The sequence below is a fragment of the Dermacentor variabilis genome, chromosome 3 (genome assembly GCF_050947875.1).
Source record: "Dermacentor variabilis isolate Ectoservices chromosome 3, ASM5094787v1, whole genome shotgun sequence".
Lineage (NCBI taxonomy): Eukaryota > Metazoa > Arthropoda > Arachnida > Ixodida > Ixodidae > Dermacentor > Dermacentor variabilis.
In genome coordinates, this window is record NC_134570.1 from 11,798,651 (window position 1) to 11,814,257 (window position 15,607).

General features: G+C 45.7%; 1 protein-coding gene across 3 annotated transcripts in view; it reads right to left on the bottom strand.

Moving 5' to 3' along the window:
- Window positions 1–2,311: 2,311 nt before the first annotated feature.
- The window catches only part of LOC142575140 (selenocysteine lyase-like), a 128,002-nt gene continuing 114,706 nt past the window's right edge, over window positions 2,312–15,607 (bottom strand). For all 3 annotated transcript variants that reach the window (XM_075684174.1, XM_075684176.1, XM_075684177.1), the window contains exon 12: window positions 2,312–8,905. In XM_075684174.1, the coding sequence (XP_075540289.1) occupies window positions 8,743–8,905 (163 nt within the window). In that variant the 3' untranslated portion in view covers window positions 2,312–8,742. The remainder of the gene's footprint in view (window positions 8,906–15,607) is intronic.

Consider the following 15,607-nt stretch of genomic DNA (forward strand, 5'->3'; position numbering starts at 1 on the left):
CCGATGGAGCCTCACTCTCCAAGAGTACAACTTCTCCGTTAGATATAAGAAGCGAAAGTTGCATAGCAATGCGGATGGATTGAGCAGGCTAATTTGAATTCTGGGTTTGAGGGTCTCGCCTAAATTTTAGGCTTACTAGTGTTAATTTTATTTAAGCGAAGAAGATCCCCTCTCATTTAGCAGGATTCCCTCCATGATTGCTGAATTTGTCAGCAGGAATTTGCTTCAGAAATTGGCATAGCGAAATGCATTTTTTTGTTTCTGCACTTATGTTGTTTTTTTTTTTTTTGAAGCCTAGCGGGTCTAAAGTGAGAGCCAATGCACGTCATCTCGGCGCAGAGCTGTGTTGTGGGGTTAATTTTGCAGTTGCCTGTCCTTGTTGGATGTTTTGGGGCGGTGACATCAATACACAAGTGGTCGCTGCAAGCCAAGACATCAATTCCCCCCCCCCCCTGACCACCAGCCGTTCTCTTCCTACCTAGCGGTTGTCAGCGCTAGACAGTCGAGATTTTTCGGGCCATGGAGGCGCTGTTAAGAATGGCGAGCTGCAATGCAGGATTGCCATCCAATTACGACTAGGGAACAAGACGCGCATCCCCCACTCTCCGTCGCTTCAGCTAGGATGCGTTCGATGAAGCGGGCTTTGTGCTGAAAACCGCCGCCATCCTCTAGCCCCATCGCCGTTGTGACGGAATGAGTTCGGCGGACGAACTATTGTGCCCGAACTCCCCAGCGCGGACCTGATCTGCTACGCGTGCGCGAGCTGCCGCGGGAAACACGATTTTTTTTTTGTTGCTTCCCACGCGCCGACCGGGACGCAAGACAACGAGCTACCCAGAATGGCTCCGAGCTACCCAGAACGGCTCCCCTCTGGCGTCGGCTCCGGACATAGGAATGTGTGTGCCTTTGTGTGCGTAAGCCGTCCTGCGGGAGGCGGCTAGTTTTGCGATGAAACACGAACATTCAGCGCCTTGTATCGCCGGCGGACCGAATGTTTAAAAACTGCTGTTGTGCGGATGTTCGATATACTTTCTCTTGAGCAGTCATGTTGGACTGACACTCTTTTTCTTAAAGCAGTCATGTTAGACTGATGCACTTTTCTCAAGCAGTCATGTTAGACTGATATAAATACTGTAAATAAACCCATTTTCCTCGTTCTCGATGAGAAGCAGTTCTTCCCTTCATCAACGTCCTCAGCGTGGATAAGTTGGACGACGGCATGGGCCAGCTACCTTCGACTTCATGCCGGACTCCAATCTTGACAACGGATCACGAGCGATGGGATTGAGCCCCCAATCCTGACAGCGCGCACAAATGCCATCGCCGTTGCGGCCGCCGAGGCGTTTTGCAACTGTCGCGGGCGGCACTGCGTATTTGAAACGTCCGGGCTTTCACCGTGCTTTTGGCGGCACGACACCAATAGTTCACCACACAGGCCAGTCGTGGCAGATTGCTCCTCCGGGCAGGGGGGTCCAGATGGGCAGGGGACTGCATTCGTTGTCCGGAGGGATTGCCCTCGTAGCCGTAGCCGCAGGCGGTTGTCCCGCAGCTTGCGTCCGGTAGACAGTTGGCGAATTCCGATATGTGTTCTGTTCCGCGTCGAGAACACCGCTAAATGTCTTGTTAGGTCGAGCTGCAGTCTCTGGTTCACGGAGGCATGCAGTCGCAACCACACACTGAAAACGTAACCACTCAGCCAGCAAGCACGAGACATATTCTCACTATGCTTCACCGGGCTTTAGTCATTTCAGTGCCACCCTAATCGACCAAAATAACGCAGCAGCACTAAAATCACACTCATGATTAGTCACGTGCTGCAAAACACTTTCTCACAGAAATGAGCAAACTAAAAGCTATAAATAAAATAAAACCGGATTCAGGACGAAAAACAACACAAAGTTGATGCTCATCAAGGTTTATTCGCGCGTTAAGGGTTTTGACTTCAGCCATCGGCTTTGCCTTTTGGAACTCCCCTTCTTTTACTCACCTTGAAATTATTTTTCGGCAAGGCAAAGTTCCAGCACAGGAGACCATCTTTGGAGAGCATAGCTGGCTGCTGTTGCAGAACATTGAGAACAGTGACCCACCTCAATAATAGAACCGTAACTTGTAAGGTTGAATGACAGCTTTGTAACAGTCTGCATGCGCTCTCTTTCTCAGTGGTGCTGTACACCTGTTCGCGATTTCTATAGCAATAATATGTTTTTGTTATTGCTACGAAAAACACCCAATGTTTGCGCTTCAGTATACAAGTGTGCATGCCTATCTATGGTATCCCACATTTTGAAGAAGTGAAACACTACCAACGAAATTAGTCAAGCCATACTCTTTATTTTCTTCTTCGTGAAAAACAATAACAGTATAAGCAAAGATGATTCCTAGAACAGATTCCCAGGGCTCCATTTCAACTAGACTAAGGAAACCATGAATAGTGTTGTTTCATTAATTAAAATTCTTTGGGAGTGCTAATTCTTGACTGATTAGCACAAGTATGAATTATCTGAACATAACATGTGTCTTGTCTGAATGAATAAGACACATTCTAACAAAGTTCCTTATGCCATTATACAAAGTGTATGTCTAGTTTTAGAGAAACCTAGGTAATATCAGGTACATGCACACCAAAGTGATAACTGCAAAACAAGTTTTTCATGGCAATGTCATCAAATATTCTCAAACAGCCACAGTCAGGTGCTTCAGCAACACAATACAAACTCTCTAATACCAACACATTGGTTTTCACTTGCTCTATACCACTCCTTTTTTTTTATGTACAGCTGCAGAAGCTGTGCTACTTCACCAGAGGGGCTAGAACATCTGACCTAAAGCTTTAGGTGACATATTAATTAGGTAAGCAATAACAATAATAATGGCGTGAAAGTGCTGTGAGCAAACAAAATTCAAGACTGTTTTGAGTTAACCATAACTGTGAAATATGCATGTTTACATTATGCTGAGTTCAACTTCATACTAATGCACCATGCTTTCCAGTTAAACAAATTATGGTAGAAATAATAATGACAAGACCACATTGCAGCTTCAAATTTGATTGTCTGAAGGAGACCAGTTCCGCTTATAAGTTTCTGTTCATGCTCATTAAGCACTTTCAAAACTTTCCATGCAGTTATGCAGTCTGACGGTGGTTATACTTCTATTATGATAACACGGTAATTTGAAGTGTATCCTTGCCTATAAGAGTCTTCATGCAAGGTCAAATTCACAGGTGGCTTGGACTGGTATAACCTGTCACCAGAGACATAGAAGCAGCTACTGTCATCACCCTACTTTCTGCAACTTTCAGATGGTGCTATGGTCGCCAGCCCTCACTTTCAGTGTCACTGAACTTCTGTCTTGCTGCCAGTGATTGCAACTCATGTCCAAGAGCAGGCACTCAACCAGCAATGTGGCAGCCTTCATACTTTTGCATTTATCATTCCTTTGAGTAAGATATTCTAACCACCTTTCTATCAATGATCATCAATATTTCTTTAAACATTCTGCTCTTTACCTTAAAATGAGTATCTAAATGTGACTACATAGTGACAGGACTTGTACTCTCGACTAAGCGGCTGCTTGTTCTGGGCTACTTGTATACATTATGCACCTCAATTTAGTTCATTTTGAGTGTGCTATCAATGTTTTCCAAGGTTTCTGTTGACCAACCTGATTAATATTGTTACAGAAGGATGAAAGAGAGAGGAAGAAGATCATGGGACGCTGACTGCTGCGTGTTGTTGGTGGTGGTCAGCCATCTTAACTACTCCGACTCATTTTGTGTGTGTGTGTGTGTGTGTGTGTGTGTTTGTGTGTGTATATATATATATATATATATATATATATATATATATATATATATACACACACATTGTAAACACTCTTTCTACACTCCCAACATCCCTGTAACAATATGTAATTCAAAAGGCACGAAGAGCACTGCATAACTGTGTCAGAAACTCAAGATGTAAAACAATGATAGGAATATCCTAAAGAATCACACCTATACAGCAACACCAACACTCCTGGCAACCTGCAGCACCTAACAGTTAGGTGCATAAAAACAAAATGTCACAGGCATCAAATCAGAAAAGGACAAGCTGAAGCCGGAACTCAGCTTCAGTCAACAAAGAGCTGAATCATAAACAGTACTGCACATGCAACTCCCCATAATTTCCCTGCCCACAAGAAAATGTAAAGCTCTAAACAAATGCAAGTACAAAAGTTGAAACACACAACCAACTAAACAATGAAACTAAAATATGTATGCTGCTCATGTGAGAAGCCAGAAAAAAAAGTGGGTGGTGAGCACAGGCACAAAATAAATGCAATAAGCTGGATTTTCACTGAAAAAAAAAATCACCAACGATTACCAACAATGAGAGCGGCCCGTTCCACTAACGACGAGAGTGGCCCTTCATCCCCAGGAAATTATGCCAACAGTGTCAGTAGCGGCGACAACCAGAGCATCACATCGAGCCTTACTTGTAGCCGTTCACCATCACCCCTTGTGGGAGCAGTGATCCCCGTCACACACACTGGCACCGTGGACTGACCTCAGCAGCTGACACTACGGACAAGCGTAGCCCTCCCCACCTCACGCCACCTCGCCTCCCACTCGGACGCATACCGGCAACTTACCGGATACCGGATACCGGCAACTTACTGCAAGCTGTTTCCCCTCCGCTCCTCCTCCCCTTTCCGCCTCACGCTTTCATTGGAGCCTCCTCCTCCAGTTTCTTTCTTGCGCTTTCTTCTTTCATCTCCCACTGCACTTCGCATTCGCTTTTAACTTTTGCCGAGCTCGTTCGCTCGGTTACGAGATACGATGCCGAGGCACGCCGATGCTCAATGCAGGAACGGGAGCCTACGAGCTGCTCTCCAAGACAAACAGCTTATTCAATGAACACGAACTGCAAATGCACATGACATAAACATAGCTTATAAATGCATTATGCATACAAATCAACACTACAATGTTCATCAGGCTTCTAAACAATGCGAGAAGCAAAAACGTAAAATCAAAGAAGAAAGCAACTAACAGGATATAATTAATTACATGTATATTGAAATGACACTGCACAATAATCTTGGTATGTGGGAAGTCAACCAAGAGCCACAAGAAGTGTCATGTGAATTTGTGGTTCTCCACGGACACCATAGTAATTCTTGTTCTTGCAAACAAGGTTTTCCAAGCATCTAAACTTATAGCACTTCACACCTACTGCTTTAAGGCAGCTATGCTTAAAAGAGCGCGAATACGTTTTATCATCTCGCGGCCTGTGAAAGGCTTCTGGTACATGCTGTAACAAAACAGACTTCCATTTTTTTTTAACGGTGACAGGTCTGGAAGAAATGGTCTAGCTGCCCAGACAGACGAACTTGGGAAAATGGACTCTTTAGTCTTTGTATACAGCATTCAATTGAAGCAACAAACTTAAAACAAAAACATTCAAAATCAGATTAATGCAGGTGTAATGCACAAGCGTGCACTTTCTGCTCGTGTGGTCTAGCAACTACAAACAAATGGTAAGGGTGCTCAGTTGCTCTATTCTGGAGATTCTGCCATTTTCTTCAAGGTGTGACGTAGGTGCAACGTGTACAAAATGGCGCTGATGGCCCCGTTTTGCTTTCGTAATGTGACGCAAACTTGACGTTCTGCCTCAGAAACTGAAATCAAGGCATTGAACCCAGCATTCTTGATGAAGCAAAACAGTTTTCCTCAGTAAAAATAAAGTAACTAGTTCAAAGTGCACGATTATTCTGTCGAAAGCGCTTCTCGCTTCCGTCGTCTCTAGCGTACAAGCCGTCGGCTACTTCAGTAGCTAGGATGCGTTTCCTTGGAAAACTAATGAGTCATCGTAAACTGCCCCCAACGTGCTTGTTTTCTACCTTGAGACAATATACGTGAACTACCAGTGGTGATGAGCGCATGTCCTAGTCTGCGTTATCGCCATCTTGTGAAACGCGAGTGACTCAGCCCAACTCGGCTGGCTGAAAAGCAGCCGAATATCACCGCAGTGTTGCGCGTGCCACAGGTATCCGCTTGCGCGACACAAGCACCGGCACTGCCGGTGCTTGTGTTGCTGCTTACTTGCACCGCGTGACAAAACTTCAAGACGCCACCTTGCGTACATTTCTCTTTATAAATTAAAAATCCGCTGTTGCAATAACCTCTGATGATGTGAAAAGTAATTAATCTTGATTACAATACAACCGCAGCAGTGAAAAGTGCAAGAAGTTGTAGAAGGCTTGTAATATTCAACCAATATTATTTCAAATAAGCGCGTTTTTTAAAAAATGATGACCCAAAAATACACAAATGCCAACACATCCTGACAGTGATTCAAATACTATGAGCATGCGTTATGAACAAAAGATTTTCACGGCCCCAGATGACGGGGAAAATGCAGCGATACGTATGCCTCTCGAACGCTATTGCATATGGCAGCTCATCAGCAAAATTTGCGCGGCTCGTCACACCACAAATTATGGAGGCAAATGTCTGCAATGACGGCCCACCGCAATGTCACGCAATGTCAAATTGACGTTTACGAAACAGCCCGTGACGTGAGATATGTGACGATCCTCATGGCATATTCCTTCAGCCAATCAGCAAACTGACATGGCGGCTATCTTGAACTGCCACCACATAATCGCGAAATTGCAGATGCATTGCACGGGCTTCTGCACACTACCCCTCACTTTCTTTTTGAAGTGCTAACGTCGCAATATAGCTGCCAAGGACCAGAAAAAAGTATTAGTCGATAAAATTTGCAGCTCCACGTCACGTTTCGTCATCTTGATGAAAACGCAAAACTGCATTTTGTAAAGCTTCTGCTTCCCGGCCCAAATTTAAAAACACGTTACCTATCGACAACCAATCAGTGTCAACTAGGTAGAAAATGGCGGCCGTTCAGTCACCACGCATGTCAAGAATAGGGCTCCAGTTGTGTATCGCTGTATATTAATTTAACACTGTGATAGCACAAACCTGAGTGCAAGCATAAAGTAGGGCTAGTCGGTTTGAAGTCAATGTTCTCAAATAGTACAAAAATAAGGCATCAAAAAGTGAGCACTGGAGTGGAGCATAAATTGGAAACAGTGGTATACAAGCGAGACAACACAAATGCAGCAGTGAAGCACAAACTTGGCAAAGCATTTATAACTAACTCTCGCACTTCGACATTGGTTAGCCATTAAGAAATAATTCCAAATTGCAAACTTTGGAGACAATGTGTTAAAAAACACCAAACAATTGATGATAAGCGCAGCCTCCTGAGGTTTGATAAAAACGCTAGAAAGGGTACCTGGGCTGGTGGCTCATGAAGCGCTACTTGGATTTTTTTCAGTGCTAATAAAGCATTCACATTAATCAGCTCCTTTCAGTACCTGTTAAATGTAGTCGCATAGTGTCAATGTGACGGCTGCATTAATGCAGATGTCTAAAGATGCCTTTGCTTCTATCACAACACCCCTTAACACGACGTTTTCCCTTTATGAACAAAGTTCATTGAAAAGTTCATCTCTTCTTGCAATGAATGAATGTTATTTATTTATTTATTTATTTATTTATTTATTTATTTATTTATTTATTTATTTGGTTGAAGATTTTAAAGCAACAGAGTCGTAAAATATGCAATGGCGGAGGGCTCCAGATTATTTTTATGTGCACCCAAAGCTTAATACATCGAGCATTTTTTGAATTCACTCCCCATCATAGTACTGCCGCTACCACTGGGTATCAAACCTGCAAGCTTACACTCAGCAGCAGAAGACTATAGTACGTATTTATTCGAATATAGGCCGACAGTTTTTTTAATGATCATATGCCAAACTCTAGGGTCGGCTTAGATTCAAGGATTTTAAAAACACGCCAGGTTGTATTATAAAATGATGAATATGGTGCACAGCTAGCACCATCTAGGAAAGTCAGTATCGCAGCCGTTATTAGCCGTACCAGTAGCCAACTGAAGTACACGAGCGACGTCGCTACTTTGACCTGTGTCGTATCGGCGTAAGGTGTAGCCCGTAGCGTGGTGTTATCGTGTTATCATAATGACACCAAACAGGTGATGCCATTATAGCGCCGTTTTCAAAGGAAAAGCTGTGCTAGCCGCAGAGGCATCGTCAATCGTTCAAGCCGGGCGGGGCTTCAGCATCGATGAGAAAAACGTCCGTCGAGATCGCGCCGCGTTTCGATGCGTGCGAGTCGTGTCACGCTGTCTGCTCATACATGAGCGCATGTCCGCAAGCGTGCGTGTGGTCTGGGCTATAGCGACGAAGATAGCGATGATAACGTAGAGTGAGCTCGGCATGTTCATATTAAATAAATGCTGTTTTCAGTTTGTAAATGCCGTCCTCACTTTCTTGTTCGGCCTACATTTGAGGTAATTTTTTTTTTCTGGCTTCGGACATTCGGGGGTCGGCTTAGGTTCGAGTAATTACGGTAACTAAGCCACTGCAGCAGGCTACTGAACAAGTTTCAGGCATCCAACAAACCATCAAAAGAAAGAAGTGTTAAGTAGCATTAGAGCATAAAATAAAACAGGAACAAGTAAGAACCCTTCTCGTGTAGAATTAAAAGTATGATGCATTAAAATTGCGTCAAATGTTAGACATGCTACTGCTTCTGAACTTAGCATCACATTACACCTGTGCCACAAAAAGCAGCCAAGCGTACAAATTTGAAGTTGCAATTTATCATATGCTCGCTTGTTCGTGTTTTAACATATGCTGACAGTACAACTACCCGGAAGAATGTTCCTTCAGTATAGCTGACACTGCATCTTGAAGCAGTCTGACAGCAGCATCCACATCAGCACGTGCTGTTTTCCTCCCTGTGCTCAGTCGAAGTGTTCCACGAGCATTGTCCTCCGTGACTCCAGAATTTAACAGCACTCTTGAGGGGCTGGTGAAGAAGCATGAATAACATCAACAGTACAATCAATAATAGCAACATTCTGGCTCTGACATGCCACAGCTGCATCTGGACTACAGTAAATTTCTGGCTTTTCTATTTAACCAAAAAACATTAACAATAACAAAGTAAATCAGTTAAAAGCACAAACAAGAATGTTTCCAGATCCTCTAGCAAGTGTTATGTATGCGCGTATATTGTTACGGAGCAACCAAGAGTGGTGCCAGTCAGAAGACGAATTGACGTGTAGAAGTGGAATTGATCTCGACAGGCATCTTGCTTATGCAACGCTGTCTCTTTTGTACATACTGTAAATACATATTTATATGTGACTTCTGCAAGGTAACAAATTGGAGAGAGGTGTGGGGTACCCACGAGAAACAACAATGGAGCTCCAAAGTGGTCATCACCTCGGACTGGACAACATGACAAACGAAGCAGGACCCGACATGGCGCGGCCCACATCAACGCCTACAACCTCGACTGTTGTGCTGGCTCAGCCAAGGGATCCAGGGACATTCTGCGGCACCGATCACCTTGATGTTCAAGACTGGATTGCCACATGTGAGCGTGTAAGTGCCCACAACAAATGGGATCCGATAATTATGTTAGCTAACTTGGTCTTCTACTGACAAGGTACAGCGAAGGTGTGGTGTGACAACCACGAGGAAGAGCTTAACGACTGGGACACGTGCAAACAGAAGCTGAGGAACTTGTCCGGCCATCCTGCCGGCCAGAAGAGCACCGCTGAGAAAGAACTAAGAAAGAAAGAACCCGCGCCCAGACGTGCAGAGAATCATGCGTCTCTTACATTCTGAACGAGCTGGCTCTGTGCCGTAAGGCGGACAACGATATGGCAAAGTCGGACAAGGTTGAGCATGTAGTGAAGGGAATCCCTGACGATGCTTTCAACCTGCGCAGGTTTAAAAATTGTGAAACAGTACAGGACATCATAAAATAGCGTCAACGCTTTGAGCAGGCCAAGAGACGCCACATTGCAACGCCATTCGCATGTCTACCGAAAACAGCTGCGACATCCTCTTGTGACGAAAGGACCATCACCATCAGGTGACCTGGCGCAGATAGTGTGGCGACAACTTGAAGCCATGGTTCCTGCAGCCCTTTTTTCCCGCCCAGTGAGCCGAACAACTTGCCTACAGCAGCATTTGTGCAGGCAATAGTCCGCGAAGAACACGCTAATCTTGGAGTTTGTTCTGCATGTGCCACTGCCGCTTCCCAGCACTCTCATGCTCCAGGTCTATCCACTGGCCCGTGGTATCCTGCACGCTACCGAAATCCAGCAAAGTGGCGAACCGCAGATGATCGGCCAATCTGTTTTGCGTGCCGGTGTATCGGTCACATTGCTTACCACTGTAACAACCGTACTGTCTCCTCCCCTCTGCGACCGCCATTCACAAGTTATTATTGCCCCAAACAGAGCGAACGTCCTTACCAGCCTCCCTTGGCACCGCAACGGCCAAACAATGGCGCTTGTGCTCCTTGGAACAGTCCCTCGACGTCAATTCGACATCATCAGTACCGTTCACCACCAGCTTGTCGACCATCGTCCCTATCGAGGCTCGTTGCCCACCGTCCATGACGCAGCCCCAACGCCCGCCTCCTGAAAACTAAGTGATGAAGCAAAGAAGCTATGCAAAAGCTTCAAACTAGATGGCTTGTCCTGGTCTATCGAAAAAAGCACAAAGGGGGACCTCGAATTGTTTTTCTCAGCAAAAACGCAGAAGCCGGAATGTCCCCTCCGAGTGAGTGTCAGAGAATGATACGTGGCAGAAACATGTAACGAAGTTTTTACAAAAGCACTTCAAGCTCTTGCCAATCGACGACCCATTTTTGGTAACTAAGTCTGAACAAGTGGTGGAATTCTTTAAAGACTGTCAAGACAGGAACGTTGTCGCTTTTTCTATTGACTTAAAGGACCTGTACTATTCTCTCCTGCAGAATGACATGATGAAATGTGCAACTGACTGCATTGACAAGTTTGGAGAGGTTCTATTTCAAAACACTTGTGGTTTGACTTGTGACAGATTTTTAGAACTTCTTCGTTTTTATGTTAACTCGACTTACGCGACTTCGGAAGGAAATATTGTTAAACAAAAAGATGGCATATGCATTGGGTCATGCACTGCTCCCTGCTTAAGTGACTTATATCTAGCTAACCATGACCAGGTTCTTTATGAACGCCTTAAAAATGACACTGACGTAGTGAAAGTTTTCAGATTCGTTGAGGATTTTCTAATCATTTTGAATACCGAATCAGACAATTTTGACTCGCTGGTTTCAAAAACCGTAACCTCGTTCACTGAAGTGTTGTCCCCTTTGTCATTGACACATGAAGTCCCCATAGGCAATTTCATAAAGTTTTTAGACTTGGGATTGTACTTTTCTCCACAAATGACCTGCTGGAGCTATCAGCTGAGGGGCAATAAGCCAGCCCTACCATTTCATTCCGCTCATTCAAAACTTGTAAACACGCAGTAGTAACATCGTGTTTCAACAATTCTCTGACGAAGTCGTGTGACCACAAAGTGGAAGCCAGTTTCAGAGATCAGGCCAAGCGCCTGGCAGATTCTGGTTACCCGATGTGTACGCCCACCTCTGTCGCGGAGGGCTTAAGCAGGAAGTGCAAAAACACATCAAATGGAAGCAGTGCCAATGCTAGAGCAAAGAAAGTTGCCGTGGTACCATACATTCATTGCATTTCACATAATCTCAGACGAATAGTGTCGAAATTGGGGGTGGACGTGGTTTTCTCTGCACCTGAGCATCTACAGAAGCTATGCAAACAAGTTAATACAGAGAATAACAAAAGGCACGCATGTTCTACTCAACATCGCAAACAATTTGTAACCTGCACTCATAACGTTGTCAATGCCATTCCACTTTCATGCGGAAGAATGTATGTTGGTCAAACCAGCAGATGCATCAATGAGGGATTAAAAGAGCATCGATATAACGTCACTAGGGTAATCTCGGGTCATTTGGGTATTCACTGCCGAGGTTGTTCCTGCAAGCCCACGTTTGAAAGTACTTCCATTCTGTATAGGGCTCATAGCAGGATGATGAGGCAGGTTGTGGAGGCCTACGAGATTGCAAAATTAGAGGAAAAGGGCGTAAGCAAGCCTTCGGTGTTGCTATCTGAAAAGGAGATACGATTCCTCGATTTATCTTTCTGACCATTGCAGTACATATTTTCAGCATGCCTTGCACACGTGTACAGTTCATCGAAACGCACCACTGAATGTTCTTTTTTGCTGTCATGTTTGTTTCCGCTCGTACGTACGGTATATATTTATCGATGTGTGCGAAAATGAAATCTATAGTTGAAAGTGAAGCGCTGTGTCTGTGTATCTGTTTCTTTCTACATCCTCGTTCAGTTGCGCTTATACACTATACCGTGGATTCTAACCAACTAGCCCACCAACGTGTTTTAACCAAGTTCCCGGAGGTGACACTACATTGACAACTCGACTGCAAGACCCTTTGATCACTTTTTCGACCAAACAGAACTTGATGGACGTTTTAGGTGATGATGCCAGTGTCCCAGCACTCATTGACACTGCCGCACACGTATCCGTGATGAGTGCCCAATTGCAACGCGTGAGGAAAGTTCTCACACCTGTTGCATCACGCACCCTCCGCGTCGCCGATGGAGGAATACTTATTGTGTTTGGTATGTGCACCACTTGCATTGGCTTCGTGGGGCACCTAACTACTTTTTGCCATTTTGGAACAATGCCCTTACAACATTATATTTGGCTTACATTTTTTATCGTTCCATTCAGCCCTCTCTGACTGCACGTCTAGTGTCATTCACCTTGAGTTGCCCAATGGCTGCTATAGTCCACCAGTCACACAACCACGGTTAAGCTCTCCCAAAGACCATAGAGTGACGTACATAGTGGCTTGGCCTGTCGCCTCAAGCCACTATGTACGTCACTCTACTGCCGTTCCCATCCGTTCCTGACAACGTCTACGTACTATGTCCCACCGCTGACATACTGATTGAAAGAAATTTGGCCGTTCCGCATACCATGCTCACTGTTACAGGCAATCAGACTTCACTCCCTCTCCTTAATTTTAACTGCTTAAATCAAATTCTTCCCAGAGGCATATCTTTGGGCGACATCTCACCCGTGAACGACTGCGAGATATCGGCTCTTGATGCCGACATTCCATTGCCCTCTACAAGAATCTCCAATTCACCGACTTTCACAGACAAACTTAGCAAGATGATTGCACCTGATCTTCTTCAGGCACAAGCTTCCGCCGTCTCTTGGAAACTTCCCGAAATATTTTTTTACTTTGACAGCCACCCTTTAGCCCAGACATCGGTGGTCACCCGTTGGTGTATTTACACCAGAGACGCCAATCTGACATGCTACCAGGCCGTACCGAGTTCTACATGCTGAACGACAAGTTATACAACGAGAAGTCGAGGCGATGTTGACTACAGGCATTATCGAGCCATCTTGCAGTTCGAAGGCGTCCCCTGTTGTCGTTCTCAAGGTGGACGGCAGTTGGCACTTTTTTGAGGATTACACAAACCTCAACAAAATCACACGCAAGGATTTCTATCCCTTGCCACGTATCGATGACGCCTTGGACTGCTTGCATGGAGCCATGTACTTATCTTCGTTAGACCTCCGATCAGGCTATTGGTAAATCTCAGTAGATGACATGGGCTATGAGAAAACTGCCTTCGTAACACTTGACGGCCTCTACCAATACAAGGTTGTGCCGTTCGGCTTCGGTAATGCCTCGGCAACCTTTGAAAAAATGACGGACTCCTTTCTTCGTGGCTATAAATCGCCCACATGTCTTTGTTATCGAGATGATGTCAGTGTTTTCATCAGCTTTCACAAGTCATCTAAAACGTCTATCGGCTATTCTTGCTGTTTTCTGAAGTGCCGGCCTGCAATTCAATTCATCCAAGTGCCACTTTGGACGTCAAATTACCGTTCTTGCCATCTCGTAAGTGGCGCTGGTGTTCAACCCGACCCTGACAAGATTCGCACTGTCAAGAACTTTCCTATTCCATCTTGCGCTGCAGACGTAAGAAGCTTTGTTGGGTTATGCTCATATTTCCATTGTTTCGTCAAGAATTTTATTGAAACCGCTTGCCCACTCACTGACCTACTTAAGAAGGACGTTGCTTTCACATGGGGCCTTACTCAAACCAAAGCCTTCTCCGCCTTTTTACACTTGCTCATGGTTCCCACATTGCTGGCTCATTATAATCCATCTGTCATAACTGAACTTCACACGAATGCCAGTGGCCATGGAACTGGGGCTGCACTTGTTCAATGGCAGCGTAACGCAGAGCACGTTATTGCATACACCAGCCACCTCCTGTCACCCGCCGAGAGGAATTTTTCAATTAGCGACTGGCGTTAGTTTGGGCAATTGCCAAATTCCACCTCTACTTGTATGGCCGCACATTTTTCGTGGTTACCGATCACTACGCCTTGTGCTGTCTCTCCTCACTTAAGGACCCCACTGGACGATTGGGTAAATGGGCGCTACAGCTCCAAGTGCTGTTTCACACAAGCCAGGCCGTTTGCACATAGACGCTGACTGCTTCTCCCGTCATCCTGTCGACCACCCCGAGTATGATGCGCATATCACACCGACTCTTGCGTCCTGGCCATTTCTGATCGGCACGACATCCTCACTGAACAACAGTGTGATGACTGCTTACGTGTTCTCATCAATGATCTTCCCCCCCCCCCAATTCTGGACACTCGGAGCCCACACTGCGCATGTTCGTGCTCTTCGACAATATTTTCTACCGTCGCAGCTAACGCCATGAAGGAGAATAATTTTTACTCGTACCACACCATCTCCGGACATCAGTCCTCGAGCCGTTGCATGCCGCCCCTACTGCAGGCCACCTTGGCATTTCGCGTACTTATGATGGCCTACAGCGCCACTTCTACTGGCCGGGCCTGTACCGCTCTGTGCACTGCTACACTGCAGCCTATGCGCTCTGTCAGTGCCGCAAAAAAACCTGCTGTGCTGCCCGCTGGATGCCTTCACCTCATCGATGTGCCCTCAGAGCCATTCTTCTACGTTGGTCTCGATCTTCTCGGCCTTTTTCCGGCGTCGAAATTTGGCAATAAGTGGGTCATCGTCGCGGCTGATTACGCGACCCGGTATGCGATCACGCGAGCTTTGCACACAATCTGTGCAACTGAGGTGGCAGATTTCCTTTTACATGACGTCATCCTCCAACACGGCATAACCCGGCAGCTCCTCACTGATCGCGGCCGCACCTTCTTGTCGCGAGTAGTTGAAAACTTACTTCGCTCCTGTTCTGCCGAGCACAAGCTTTCCACCACCTACCACCCACAGACAAACGAACTGACGGAGCGGCTCAATCGCACGTTGACAGAAATCTGTCTATGTACGTTTCTGACGACCACAGTGATTGGGACAGCACATTACCTTTCGTGACCTTCGCCTATAATTCGTCCCATCACGAGAGCACAGGCTTTTCAGAAAACCCTTTTACCGTCTGTTCAGGTGCCACCCTTCTTTGCCCTTTGACACACTGCTTCCTTCTTCGACAAGCACCCCCACTGAATATCCTCAAGACGTCCTCGCCCGGGCTCGCATGGCACGGCAGATTGCCAGCTGCCGCTCATTGCGTCTCAGGCTGTGCAGAAGATGCGA